This window comes from Microplitis demolitor, chromosome 4 (genome assembly GCF_026212275.2).
Source record: "Microplitis demolitor isolate Queensland-Clemson2020A chromosome 4, iyMicDemo2.1a, whole genome shotgun sequence".
Lineage (NCBI taxonomy): Eukaryota > Metazoa > Arthropoda > Insecta > Hymenoptera > Braconidae > Microplitis > Microplitis demolitor.
In genome coordinates, this window is record NC_068548.1 from 5,287,726 (window position 1) to 5,302,630 (window position 14,905).

Here is a 14,905-nt window from a genome sequence, read left to right on the forward strand (position 1 = left end):
GTTTGTGATGATTTTCGATGTGCGTGCAAGTCTCACTTCACTGATGTCTCCAAAAATAAATGTGTACTTTCATAAAATGTATTTAATGGTCTCAATCAGTAGAAAACAAAAAAAAAAATTGATGTTATCAGATTATCGTGTAATTGAAATATTCTGAAACAATTCACTAAAATTATAAACAATAGTTTATAAAAATAATCATCATTGGAATATAAAAAATGTGTTTGTAAATCAAATAATAGTGCATTAAAAAATTAACATGTTTTTACTTATTTTGAATGGATATTGTGGGAAAGATGACCAATACATAGCTATTAATTCCTTTTGTATTGATCATCAGTGCGAATGCAAACATAGTTTAATTGCTATTTTCGAACATCAATGCGCAACTATTCACACACACATCCAAATTTAATCCATGCAAACTTACGAAAAATTTGAATTATTATTAAATATGATCATTCTAGTTCCAGCCTAATAAGACTCGACTAGTCTCAATTAACGCTTATTATTAGGCTTGTTACGAGGGGAACTGATTCACTAGCCGACATTTAAAATACTTGGACATTACTGATACTTTTTCGATGTACCTCTAACAAATTGCTTTAATAGGGCCCAAGTACAATGTTTCAGTAGAAATAAATTAATTAAATAATGCTGTTAAGCAGGAAAATACATGTTTATGCACACACAAACACAGACACACGGGAATATATACGTGAAGCATTCCACACTTTTATATCATTATACTCCTATGTTAATTCGCCTTATTCATAAGGAAGGAGAATTATGATAAGAGTGGATTCAGCAGGATAAGAAAGGAACCTACTCAATAACAAATTTATAAATAAATTGAGAAAAATATTGACCACCCGAACTGGGGGGTCGAACTTTGACTATGTTAGTTACGTGCCGAATGCTCTTAGAGTTGAGCTATCCGAACCTATGCAATATACCATGCAATTTATCTGTATCCATTAAGCCACACCGTCCATCGTACGGTAGTACAGTCGAGTCTCGTTATGAACCCGCATAAAGGGGTGTAGGGGAATATAATTCTAAGAATTTGTGTACCCCCACTCTGTCAGCGCAGGCGACAGTCGTGAGTTGAACTTCCCCTACTTTTTAAGCGTGTGAGTGTGTACGTGATTGTTTCCAGTATCTCGTTATGAGTCCGTTTGACTTGAGTGTTATGTTTCTTATAGTAATACAGCTATACAGTGTCTTGCTTATAAACAAATAATAGGACTAATATGATAAATAAACTCTTAATTTCTTTTCATGAATATACGGTCTCATATCGAGACTCTGAAATTAATTTTTTTTTCACGTTGTGGAGGGGGAAGGTCTTCCGTGGAAATCCTGGTTCACGGACTCATAACGAGCGGACTCATAACGAGACTCAACTGTATTTTAAAATATTAATTAAATAACACTGTTAAGCAGCAAACTATACGTTCAAGCACACGCACGTACGAGACTATACGTAAAGCGTTCTACACTTTCGTATTATTTCTCGACTCGACTCGGATCAACTTCCAATTCAATTCAATAATATCTATTTCAATGTTGATCTAAACAACAAAATTTTATTGTTAATAGCCTACACTCGCTCTTTAAAAATATTATTTAGGTCATGATTGGTGACAATGTCGAAGATAAGACTATTAAAAAAAAATTTTTTTTTCTGTTTTATTATTGAAGTATTTAGTATTACAATGATATTATTAAGTTAAATTAAATTAAACCTCCTGTTAATTAGATTTTGATAAAATCATCATTATTGTCCGAATCTAAAGTATCTGACATTGCAAGTAAACTAATACAAAAAATTATTAAGTGATATAATTTCATGAAGTAAATTTAACAAAATGAAAGGACGTTTGTTTGTGATAAGTAAAATTATTATTATTATTTTACGTTTCCCTTATTCAATCAGTGGCAACAAATATAATGATAATTATCAATGTGCTACATATGGAGAACATGTAAGTAATATGAACAAGAAAAATTATTAAATTTACGTCGCATTAAAACTCAAATATCGATTTTATTTTATTCATAATAGATCAATGATTACAATGCTTTATTATTGTCAAAAAAAAAAAAATCTGAATATAATGAAGAAAAGGTTTTGAGATTAAAAAAATGAATGAAAACTGAAGAATTATTTATTACGTGTCTGTTGGCGAAAACGATAAATTTAAAGTATCGGGGGCTTAAGAAAAAAAAATCGCAGCGCTTTAAAATTTTGAATTTCTTCGGGACACTCTGAGGTTGAAAATTACTGATGATATCCTTCGTTCATTCGTTATATCCAAAGTTATACAAAGTTATCCAAATATCCTTAAATTATCGAATTTTTACTGTTTTTCAGTAAACAAATTACTATGAAAAAAAAATTTTCATCAAAAGCCAATAATAGTGACTTATAGAAAATATTTTACAATTTTCAAAACCCTACTTCCATTTTCTGTAAGCTCATTATTTCCCAAGTTATTAATTTGTAAAATCAAAATAGGCTTTTTTGCTTTGATCGGTGATAACTTCGCACTAAATTATAGCACAGATTTTTTAATTACGGCAAATTAAAGGGCGTTAAATTACCTAAAAGAAGATTATAGTTAAATTATCAAAAAAAAAAATTATTGAAGCCCGTAGACCGTTTTTAAGACGAGCAAAAATTTTTAATTTTTTTTTATATTCTTCAATTTTTGTGACTAATGTGTTTCGGTCTTAAAAAATTCGAATTTCGAAGACATGGAAAATTTTCTCTCTAAAATCGAATTAGTGACAATCACTAATTGGCAGTGAATAGTCACTTATTGCTAGTGAAAAGTATACACGGAAATTAAATTGTAGTAATGGCAACAACAACTGGAGTTCCATTTACCACAGGCTGTAGTATGACATGAGACAACTCCAAATTGTGGTTAGATTTACTACAATATTGTAGTTAAGACGCGTTTTCATTTGTTTCTCTATTCGCACTCAACTGGATAAACGATACTATCTCTGTTGCACTTGTACATTAAATAGGAACTTTGTCCAAGCTTTTCTCGTAAACAAATGGAAGTTATCAAAAAATTCAAGTGCACTTCGCTAGTTCATAGAGTAAAGCATCGGGTCTGTGTCTTTATTTTGCGTTTAGAGCTTTTATTTCAGAGAAAAGCTGGGACCAAATTATCTGAAAACCGTTCTTAAGCGTCAACTATCGAAAAATGTAAGATATGCCACAGCATGCGGTATTTGTAACTCCAATTGTAGTTCAATTTACTCGATATGCGGTTACGCAAAAATAAACGGTGTATAACCTAAAATTTTTATAAATCATTTTTAAAAATCACTTATTGAGTTATTTGTATATACTAAACATGGTAATTATTTACAAATAGGGTCCACCCATGCTGGGCCATGTTAAATTTTTTTTTTATCAAATAGATCAATTTTTTTTTAATCGTTCATTGTTTTATGTACTTCAAAAAAAAAAAAAAAAATACATCAATATTATCAAAAAAGATAAAATAGAAATTTCATCCAAAAACATGAAAGCCAATTTTTTTCCAACTTTTAAAGGCAAAAAAGCAGAACAAGCAAAATAAAAAAAAATTAAAAATTGCTAATTTTTGGGTTTTAAAAAAGTCAGATGATTATTTATGAGACGCTTTAATAATTGAATATACACAACAGATTAACCCCAAAATGGCGAAATAGCGGGAAGTACTCCTTCTGTAGTACTCTCAACTCCCGCCTGGAGTATTTGTTACTGCAGTGTGCAGTAGAATTAACCGCAAGATAGGAGTAAATTCAACTTAGTAAAATTTATCGCATATTTAGTAACTTTTATCATTTATGTGGTATTTTTAACTACAAACACATTTACTGCAACCTTGTAGTAAATGATACTACATATTATTTTCCGTGTACCACTATTTGAATTAGTGACATACTTTTCACTAGCAAACAGTGAATAGTCACTATTTTCACTATTTCAAATTTAAGAGAGTTCAGGCAGCCGATTTTAAGATTTTTTCTTTATTTTTAGTGTGATCCTTATCAACATAATTCATGCTGTGGCGAAAGTGTTATTTGCAAACGGAGATCAAGCAATTTTACATGCCGAGAAAAGGGTGACGTACAAAATGGTGATTTTTTTTTATCCTTATAAATAACGGCTTGGTATTATTTCAGTGGAATTAGGAAACTATTGTAAAAATAATGATGACTGTCTTAATATAACTCTTGCTACATGTTCAAAAAATAAAAGGTGTATTTGTAAACCGAATTCTATTCGTATATTATTAAATGCTTACCGATATTCGGAGAATTTTGTAAAAATAATTATTTATTTTAATTCGGTGATTTAACCTTTAGTCTATCGCGCTGTGAGGGAATTGATCCTGTTTTTTATTTTTCAATGATAATTTTAGAAAAATTAATCATTACTATCCTAAACTGATTCAGTAATTCACGTGTTAGTGTCTTACTAATCGATATGATAAGTTTCTACAATTTTAGTTGCTTTATTTTTTTTTTCTAAATTTACGTTAATGCAAATATAGTCATCCCGATGGAAGCTTGAGATTTTTCCCCACCACGGTTTCTTCCCCCACTGTTCAAATATTGGTTTATGCGTATGCGCACATTCCAATATTATGGTGGTGGGGGAAAGAACTGGTGGGAAAAAAATCCCAAGCTTTCATCGGGACAACTATAAATCATACAAAGAATACGCCAAAAGTTAATCTTTGCCCTAAATTTTATTTCTTTTAATGTTACAGTGGTATTGGGATCTACTTGTGAGGATAATGCAGATTGTTTAACTATAAAATTTTCTGAATGTTCAGAGAGTAAAATTTGTACATGTGTGTTAAATACAATTTCAATGAGTGGTACTGAATGTACACCACTTTTACATGTATATTGTAAGGATAATTCACAATGCAGAGTCAATAATTCAGCTTGTATTTATAATAAATGTCAATGTATTTCTAATTACGTAAATCATCGTTATGGCGAATGCCAACCAGGTAGTTTTTACTAAATATAAATAAGTAACAAATTTTTATACGAAAAATAATTTAATAATCTTTTTTTTTAAGTTTCATTGGGAAATGTTTGTGCTTCAAATTCCGATTGTCAAATTTTACAAAATTCAAAATGCTCAGAAAGTAATAAATGCGTTTGTAATGATGATAATATTATAATTAACTCTGTGTGTGTGCCAATTTTAAATGGATTTTGTTCAAATGATGAGCACTGTCAATCATATGGATTTCATTGTGTCGATAATAAATGTCAATGCAAACCTAATTTTACGTTATTATCCACAAGTCAATGCGTAGAAAGTAAGTTTTGAAAAATAAATTAATATATTTTTTTGTGTTAATTGAAAAAATGTATGATATTGAAGTTACCTGACGTCTAATAATTTTTGGGTTTTTTTTAAACAATAAATTACAAAAAAAAAATAGTTCAAAAAATTGCACCTGTGGTTTTTTAAATTTTCTACATGTGCATACTTTTAGTGATTTTTTTTTTGTCATTGATTTAGTGAAAAAAGAAACTAAAAATTGTTAATTGTCTGTTAATTTTAAAATCATAAAAATTTTAATTATTGACTATAAAAAAATGTTTTTTTACAGCACATTTGCTGTTTTCTTGTAACAATAATTTAGATTGTGGTGAACCTTGGCATACAAAATGTTCAGAAGATAAAAAATGTGTTTGTGCATCTAATAATATTGCAATGAATAGATCAACATGCTATCCGACTTTAAGAGGACGATGTTGGAATAATCATCAATGTGTAGCTAACAATTCTATATGTGTTGATTTTCAGTGCAAGTGTCAAGCTAATTTTTTTGCTATTTCTAATAATTTATGTGTATCTGATTATTAAAAGATATATTAAAATGATTGAAATTTAGTAATCAATTAGTTGAATTTCGAATTTTATTTTGACTTGATATTAATAATTAACAACTTAAATTTTTTTTTTTCTTCTTTTTTGGTTATCGTCCCGATTGGATCACGTGCCACTAACTTAAATCTTTGATAAAAAGCACAGACTTTAGAGAGGAGAGCGAGCTTAGGGTGAGCATATGAGACCAAAGTCTTCATCTAAAATCACTATGATAAAAAGTATCTAAAACTACACTGTAAAAAACAAACTTAAGTCCAGGTGGTGTAGGTGTTAAAATATCTTTCGGTGTTGAAAATATTTTACATTGTGAACATTTTTAACTACTCGATCACTACAGTTAATAAGTGTTATTATTAATTAATTAGGTTGTCAACATGGGGAATTTTAACATTCAAATAGTAAATTTTATAATACGTGTCGTTTATTTTCTAAGTGTCAGTTACAATTTTTAAAGTTCAAATAGTAATTTTTCTTGCATAGACAATAAATTTTCCTACTTATCCTGTAATTATTCACGTTTAAATCGTAAATAAAAAAATTACTATTTAGAATGATAGTATTTATTGATTACTTTATCATTATATTACTTGTCATTCTCAATTTTTATAGTTCATTTTTTTCCGTGTTCAGATAAAAATCATTACATTTTTTTAAATGTAATAGATTTTTTTTTCTAATTTCTATACTTGAAATTTTTTTTTTATAACGATTCTACTCTGATTTAACACCGCCTTATTACACTGCCTACATCGGTGTTAAATTGAGTTGATTTTTAACACCGCTCTTTTTACAGTAAGGAGTAATTTTGTTTAAATTCTCATATGATTTCTTTGATTTATTATTGTAAGTATTCCTATTAATTGGTGTGCTTTAGGGTGCATTCGGAAGTTGCTCTAGCTCTAGCCAAGTGTCGCCATATAGAGATAGCTAGAGCTCTTCCAAATGCACCCAATGTAATTAGTGATTATTATTACTTACGCGGTAAATTAAAATATTTGAAAAATAAATTATTAAAAATTGGAGAAAAATTAAAATTCATACGTCAAAATAAAATAGCGGCAGAATATGATAAAAAAATATTTAAAAAATTAAAAAAAAAACACTTGAGTGTTTGAACAAACCTTGGCGAGGAAATAATATGCAGAAGGGTGTCCTAATACACTTGTAGATTTAAATTAAATTGTTCCAAGTGTATTGCAGCTAAAAAAACGTCACTTAACTGCTATTTCCCACCAGACGATGCCAGATGAGTTTGCTCAGTAACTTGGAAGGTATCAGCATCAGCCATCAGCAGCATTTTACACTAGCACTGAACACCCAACACTTAACGACACCACAGACACTTTGCACAGTTTAAATTTTACAAACACTACACATTTTAATTAAACAATGACCATGAGCAATAAATTTTATGGATAATTACACGACGTAACTGCAATACTGTGTTTCATTTCAAACGTAAAGAAGGATCTGGGCTACTACTGCCATTTTCGATGATACTGACTGCCGCTATCGAACCGTTAGTTGATACAAATTTTAACGCCGAATACAGTGACGCGCAGTAGCGCCAACGGCGCGAAATTTCAAAATTGAAATTTAATCATTTTATTAAAAATCATTTGTACCAATAATTATATTAATTAGTGTGCATTCAGAAATGTTCTAGCTCTAGCCCTTGCTATATGGCGACACTTGGCTAGAGCTAGAGCCAGAGTATTTTTGAATGCAATTTTAATCTCATAGAAATTCAAAAATTTGAATTTCCCGCTTGAAATTTAAAATTTTGCCATCTATGAGAAATATTTAAATATCTAAGAATTACAATGATCAATTGATAATATAGGATTGCTTGGGTCTGCCACGTGGCCCTTTTAGGGCTACTACTCTAGTCTCCTTGGTGTTGATATTGATACTAAATATTTTTCATAATCATAACAAAGTTTAGTCGCGTTAGCCACATGGTGAAAGCATGTTGAGTCTTCAATTCACTTGCGTTACCTTATAAATTTATCATAATGTAATTAAATAATATATAACTAACACAACACAAATAAATATAAATATATATAAATAACAATGTTAATAGTAATAATTATAAATTAAATATTTAAATAGTGCTCCTAACGCGGCGTTTTAATTATTAATTTAATTTCACTTAAAAATATTATTTATTAAATATAATTATTTCATATTTATAATTTATTAAGTATATAATAATATTATAAAATAAATAGTAATAATAAAAATGATCATCGAGTGTATTACGGTCGGTATTATTCTTCTTGCAACAAAATATCGCAACAATGTTGTCACGGGTGTTAAATATTTATGTAAAAACAGTAATGATATTAGATCTGTTGGTAATGGAATAATTCTTGATGATAATAATAATTTAATTGATAGTAATTCGAAAAGTAGTTATGAAGTCAACAATTTAATGCCGGCATTGCAATTAGATAAAATTATTTTGGCTGATGATATTGAAAAATGCGATTACGCTGTTCAACGTATTCGTAGGTAAGTTGTTGTCATTAGTTGAAAGTCTTAACTAAGTTGTTTACATTTTCGTTTGTTTACCTTAAGGATTATAGTCGTAGATAAGCAGTAATGTGACAACCAACATAGACTCCATCTTGAGAAAATTCGGTTCAAAAATTTAAAACTATTTTTAATAAAATTTATCTGGAAATTATTAGAGCAGAAATTGCTTCCATGTGCTTTATCAATCATGTTTAGAAAAGAAAATATAACAGTTTGAGGATCGAAAATAAGCAGATCCATAAAAAATCAACTCAAATTTTGTATTATGAATTATAAAATAGCGAATCTAATTATCAAAAAACGTTTCATAAGACGACTCAGTTTTGCAAAATTACTAATCATATTTGTCTATTAAATCCAATTAATCTCAAGTAACCTGACTGTACTGCTAAAATAATTACAGCAGAAATATTGTAACGTAAAAAGTTAATTACAAAAAAATTAAAAACTTATAATAAGAAAAGTTTATTTATTATTTGTTGCAATAACGTAGCAAATTACTTGAATTTTAATTCTAGTTAATGACTGGTCCTCTGCAATCTAGTATTTAAACTCAAGTTACTTAACTCGATTTTACAAAAATTTTTATCCCTGATAATTTATTTGTGTCAATTATTTTTTTTTATTTTATGATTTACAAAAATTTTTTTCTAACGCCAGAATACTCAAAAAAATTTTTTAAATTACTTACTGCCACCAGTTATTGATGAATCTTTACGTAATGGATGTCTTTGACGTCTTTCTTTATATTTATTTAACATTTTATATATATTCACATATAATAAATATATTTATAATAATTGTATCAATTAATTAATTATTAATAATTAATATAAAATTATTATTTTTATTTATTTTTATAATTTGGAGATTGATTTTTTTTAGCGAAATTTTAAATTGAAATTTAAATAAATTGATTTATTATTTTTTGCAGTAACGCAGTAAATTACTTGAATTTTAATTCTAGTTAATGACTGGCCTTCTGCAATCTATTATTTAAACTCAAGTTACTTAACTCAAATTTTCAAATAATTTGATCCCAGAAAATTTATTTCCGTCCACAATTTTTTTATTTTATGATTCAAAAAAATTTTTTAACGCTAAACTACTCGGAAAAGTTTTAAAATTACTATGGAATCATTTGGTACAAAAATTAATTTTGTGTGGACTACCACGTTATCGCTTATCTACAGCCATTGATAATAATTTTTATGTTAATTTAGAATTCTTTCTTATTTTTCAGTGAATTGACTGATGGAGTTTTGGGTTTTGATTGTGAGTGGGTAAATGGAGGATCAGTATCTTTATTGCAATTAGCTACAAATAATGGAACTTGTGCATTAATTCGTCTTTGTAAAATTGGACATGTTCCGTTACAATTAAAGGTAATTATCCATACATGTATTTTTTATTCATTCATTGATTTATTCATAAAATAAAGCTGACCTCAATTTAATATTATTGAAATTTTATGTTTAATAGGAATTACTATCAAACAATTCAATAATAAAAGTTGGTGTTGGTCCATCCGATGACGTAAAAAAACTTTTCCTATCATACGATTGTATAGTGATGGGAGTTCTTGATCTTCGTCTTCTTGCCGAGCGTCTGTCCGTAACTTGTCATCAAAGTCTTGCAGCTCTCAGTCTCGAGTATCTTAACTACGAGATTGAAAAGTCGACTGACACACGCTGCGGTAATTGGAACGCAGACCAGCTCGATTACGCTCAAATTCAATACGCCGCCACTGACGCCATTGTTTCTGTTTTGATTTATTACGAGGTATATTATATTTTTATCAAGACTTTCATTTATACATTCGTTGAATAATTAATTAATTTTATTATTATACAGATTATTAAAGAAGCAGATAAAAAAAAATCAACATGGAGTAAAATAGTAAGATTTATTAAAAATATGTGGGTTAAAAATTCTTACGTATATTATGATATACCCAAAGATATTATTGATACCAAGTAATTATTATTATTATTATTACTACTACCCATATAGCAGTTTTTTTCAAGGCTTGTACAAGCCTGCTCTCAAGTTCGATAGTTGCTAGCGTCACTATTCACTTATGGGTCTTGCTCCAGATATTTGGGGCAGATTTGAATTGCAGTCTTATGCTAACCTTACACAAGAATTTTGGTGAAGTCATTATTCAATTCTAGGGGAAAAATGGCGCCAAAAGTATGTTGAATCTACCTTGCGCATGGCTTGCTCAAGATCTCAAGTTAAAACTGCTGGGGAAGGAATAGTATGGGGAGTATCACGCGTCTTGAGCAAATCCTGAGGAGGTTCGACCGGATCTAATTTAAAAAGGATTTTCCAACTTCAAGATTTGAAACTCAATATACATGTAAAGAAGTGCTTTATCTATGTATTCTCAAAATTTGAATATGATCCACCGTTTAGTTTTTTAGAAAAAAAGATTTAAAAATAACGTTTTTAAAGTTCTTATACACAGACTCTTATGGCGGACAAGCTTCCGTCATGACTTATTAAATTTTTTTCATTATTAACCTCCCAAGTTTAAAAAATAAAAACCACATGTCATAAACTTGAATATTTTCAGAATATGCTAAAATTTTAACAATATAGTGTTACCGTTGTAATTATTTAAATAATTCAAGTTAAACTTTATTATTTAATCTCGTTCATCGACAGAGATACATATTATTGAGGGTTTGGCAATGTCGCGGAAGCAGCTGAGAGAAAAACAAAAATAGAAATACATTAATAAGAGAGACGAGATTAGAAATAAATTTTTCCCACTGTAATTTGAATATTCATGTATAAGAAGTTAGAACGCGCTGTTGGCGAATCTTTTTATTAAATCATATGAGTCAAGAATAACCAAGTAATTTCATTACTTTCTTTAATTAAATAAGTAATAAATATTAATTCATGATTTCGTTATGTTATTATAAATTAAAATAATGAATTTTTAAAACTATTAGGAGAATTTAGCAAACAAAAAAATTCAAACACTACTTTGACTCACTAGTTTTGGCCGAACCTCCTTAAGCAAGCCATGCGCAAGTTTCTTGGGCAAGAAATGCGTCAGAAACTTTTGGCTACACCATGTTAAAAATATCTTCAATATTCTTGCCTACAATACCATGAGCAAATCATGCAAATTTTTAAGTCAGTTCCTTGCTACACAATTTTGCGCAAGATACATACGTAGAAGGAGACACTAGTAACTATGGGCCTTGCACAAGGCTTATAAAAGAGCACTTGCTTAAATACGTGTTACTTGGGTATTATCATTACTATTATTATTATTATTTTCATTTAATTAAAATTTTTTTTCCATAGATATCGAGGTTCAAGTAAAAAAATTAATAATAATTCATCAATTTCTGATTATTCAGAAAAATCAAATAATAATAACATTGATTATAATTATAATAATAATAACAATACAAAACAAAATGCACCGACACGTAAAGAACCGTTGTATCATAATTGTTACTTAGAAGCACCAGATGGCGAGACACTTTGTACGTGTGATCGTAAAAAAGCCGAATGGTACGTTACCAAAAATTTAGGAGTAAAAGTAAAAGATAATCCGCTGACAGTGAGACTTAATTTTGAACCTTCTGGTCGGGCAATGGGAGAAGTAGGAGAATATTATACGCAAACTAAAGTAAATCAGTGCGTTGTTTGCGGTGCCGAGGACGAATTTGTTAAAAAAAATGTCGTACCTAAGGAATACCGTAAAAATTTTCCAGGTAATTTCTTTTTTAACTTCCTCAGACATAAAAAACCAGAAGATGGTCGGGAAAATCCGAACGGATGCAGATTATGGGTTAACGCCATATATTTATTTTTGTTTATTTTCAGTGATTATGAAAGCACATCAATCACACGATTGTTTGCTACTTTGCCCAAGATGCCACGAAATCAGTACCAGACACGATTTAACAATGAGAGAAAGATTGGCTGAAATGTGTAACGCGCCATTGTCAAAGCCGTTATCACAAAAATTAGTCGAACAAAATCGTATTAAACGTGAATTAATGTCAGCAATAAAAGCTCTCAGAGGTAAATATAAGATACCAAGTCAACGGAGGAAACAATTACAGGCACGTATTCTAGAGTACTCAGGTCACGATAGAATTACGCCACAAGTATTGAATTTTGTTGAAGACAAACTTATGAGAGAGGTTCCATCAGTAGCTTTTTATGAAGATAAACCTAATCATGGTCTCAAGGTTTGTTTTATTATATATTTATTAATAATATAGTATGTGAATATTGCATTTAATTTAAATTCCCGGTATATTAATTATTCTACTGTCGGCTTAGACTTCATTTGATTCCGACTAGACCCGACAGTAAACGACTCAAACCGATGATACCCGAATACTGCCAACAATGGTCGAATGATTAAAAACTTTAATATAACCAATTTCTTTTAGAATTTATCATTTTAATAGCTCGGAAATTAATTTAAAAATTTTGCGGGCTCTAGAGTTTGTTTATTTTTATTGATTACCGTAAAAATTCATGAGACGGTTAATTTATTGTTGAGAAAGTGGATAATACTATAAGTATGCGCATGTCGAAATCAAACTATTAAGGAATTTTTTAAAAATAATTTAGAGGTTTTAAGGTAGTTGTTTTGCTACAATATTGTCAAAAAGTTATGAGCCATATGCGCGGTATCAATAGCTTAGGTGGTGGCTAAAACGAGACACTGTTTTTGTTTGATACTGTACCCGTGAGAAGTTTACCTACACACTACTCATATATACGTATGCACAAATACTGTTAAACATTTTCTTGACTTATAATCTGACAACGTCGCATATGCTCTACCAGTTGCTGTATAGTGTACTGAGTATCTGTTTAAATTTACCGCTCAAATAGTACTATGCACACTCGCATACAGCCTTGTCAGATTGTTTTTTTTCAATTCACCGACATGTATATTTTTTCATTTATTGTTGAACTTTGCGTCGCTATATCTCAGCAATAAGATGATGAATACTTTTTTTTTTTTTAAATTTGAGGACAAATTCATTAATTTTCTGTTAGTTTTTCAAAAGTTTCTGACTTAGTTTTTTTATTAGAATCATGAACGCGACTTGAAACGCATACTCCTCATTGCTCGCAATATTAATGATCCGAACTTTGATTATAAATATCTCAAATTAGAAATGGTCAATCGACTTCAAATTTGAATGGTATTTGTATCTTAATATCCTTAATAATTATACAAAATTTTAGAACTTTCTGACACTATGCCCATCACCCGACAACTACCTTAATAGTCTTGTTTATCAAATCTGTGTAATTGTTGATAACTTGAAGATTTAATTGACTTTTTTACAGGTTGTGGAACACTTTGTTAGATCAGGAAAAGGTTTAGTGGAACTAGAACGTTTGTGGCGTCAACATTTTGTAACGACAATGCGGCCTAAATATTTACCAAAATTATGGTCAATAGATCATAATCATATAAGATTAGAAATGCGCGCTAGTCAAAATCGAATACAACCTGCGGATGCTATAGTCGCTGGACTTCGATCTTAATTAAAAAAAAAAATAGATTATGTATTAATTGTAAATATTTAAAAAATTGATAATTAAATTTTAACAATTTAAATTATGAGAAAAAATTAATAATTATAATGTAAAAAAAATTACTTATTATTAATTGCAATGTTAATTTAGTAATTTCATTTCTAAACTTTAAATTATTGAAAAAAAAAAAATTAAGATGAAATTTGAAAATTAATATACCACTTGACTCATGGAATGAATTATGTGGTGTAAAATTATTTGTATTAATATAAATTAATAATTTATTATTGAATGTCAGAAGAACTTGTTCAACAGCAAGTGCTTTTCATTATTTTTTAAATGAATAATAATATTAAATTTAATTCAAGTAATTGAATATTTATTTTGATAATAATTAGTAATATTTAAATGTAAATAAATCTTTATAATAGAATAATTTACATATATATATATTTAAATTTTTCATTTTTTTATAAATAAATAGAAAAAAACTTCTGACAAAATAAAAAAGTGTTTTTAATTATTTATTTATCAGATATGATCATATATGAATAATTTTGTTTGATCAGATACTAGAAAATTATTATCTAATTATATATGATCAAACTTAAAACTATAAGCTTGGTTACAGATTCATATCTGATTATTCGCGATCATATTCGGTCACATTTGATCATATCTGATCATATATTTTAATGGTTAAATCTGATGACTCCTGATCATGTTTCATATGGTGATACATAATTATGTCTGATCACATCTGATTATCATATCATATGTTATCATATAAGATTATGTCTATATATTAATAATCATATCTGATATATATAATCAGATATGAATAGAAGTTAATTATTTATGACCAGATATAATTATATATGACCATTTCTCCCAAATACG

General features: G+C 28.7%; 2 protein-coding genes and 1 non-coding gene across 3 annotated transcripts; all 3 read left to right on the forward strand.

Annotated features, from left to right (window-relative positions):
* Positions 1 to 1,021: 1,021 nt before the first annotated feature.
* LOC103580867 (protein psiJ) lies at positions 1,022 to 5,937 on the forward strand. The gene is made up of 5 exons (XM_053738168.1): positions 1,022 to 1,988; positions 4,046 to 4,145; positions 4,782 to 5,030; positions 5,103 to 5,348; positions 5,646 to 5,937. Exons 1-5 carry the CDS (start codon positions 1,872 to 1,874, stop codon positions 5,900 to 5,902), a joined length of 969 nt encoding a protein of 322 aa, XP_053594143.1. The 5' UTR covers positions 1,022 to 1,871; the 3' UTR covers positions 5,903 to 5,937.
* A 1,634-nt stretch (positions 5,938 to 7,571) lies between these two features.
* LOC128667704 (small nucleolar RNA SNORA14) lies at positions 7,572 to 7,729 on the forward strand. Its single transcript, XR_008403654.1, has one exon. It is a non-coding gene; the product is annotated as a small nucleolar RNA SNORA14 (small nucleolar RNA).
* A 114-nt stretch (positions 7,730 to 7,843) lies between these two features.
* LOC103580866 (exonuclease 3'-5' domain-containing protein 2) lies at positions 7,844 to 14,299 on the forward strand. Its single transcript, XM_053738060.1, has 7 exons — positions 7,844 to 8,443; positions 9,711 to 9,852; positions 9,950 to 10,249; positions 10,322 to 10,443; positions 11,792 to 12,207; positions 12,320 to 12,690; positions 13,814 to 14,299. Exons 1-7 carry the CDS (start codon positions 8,172 to 8,174, stop codon positions 14,012 to 14,014), a joined length of 1,824 nt encoding a protein of 607 aa, XP_053594035.1. The 5' UTR covers positions 7,844 to 8,171; the 3' UTR covers positions 14,015 to 14,299.
* Positions 14,300 to 14,905: the final 606 nt, after the last annotated feature.

Excerpts from the sequence above, each read along its gene's own strand:
- LOC103580867 (XM_053738168.1), top strand. The coding sequence starts at position 1,872 with ATGAAAGGACGTTTGTTTGTGATAAGTAAAATTATTATTATTATTTTA. Across the intron at positions 1,989-4,045 it reads GTGCTACATATGGAGAACAT|TGTGATCCTTATCAACATAA; the intron begins GTAAGTAATATG and ends CTTTATTTTTAG. Across the intron at positions 5,031-5,102 it reads TTATGGCGAATGCCAACCAG|TTTCATTGGGAAATGTTTGT; the intron begins GTAGTTTTTACT and ends TTTTTTTTTAAG.
- LOC103580866 (XM_053738060.1), top strand. The coding sequence starts at position 8,172 with ATGATCATCGAGTGTATTACGGTCGGTATTATTCTTCTTGCAACAAAA. Across the intron at positions 10,250-10,321 it reads CTGTTTTGATTTATTACGAG|ATTATTAAAGAAGCAGATAA; the intron begins GTATATTATATT and ends ATTATTATACAG. Across the intron at positions 10,444-11,791 it reads AAAGATATTATTGATACCAA|ATATCGAGGTTCAAGTAAAA; the intron begins GTAATTATTATT and ends TTTTTTCCATAG.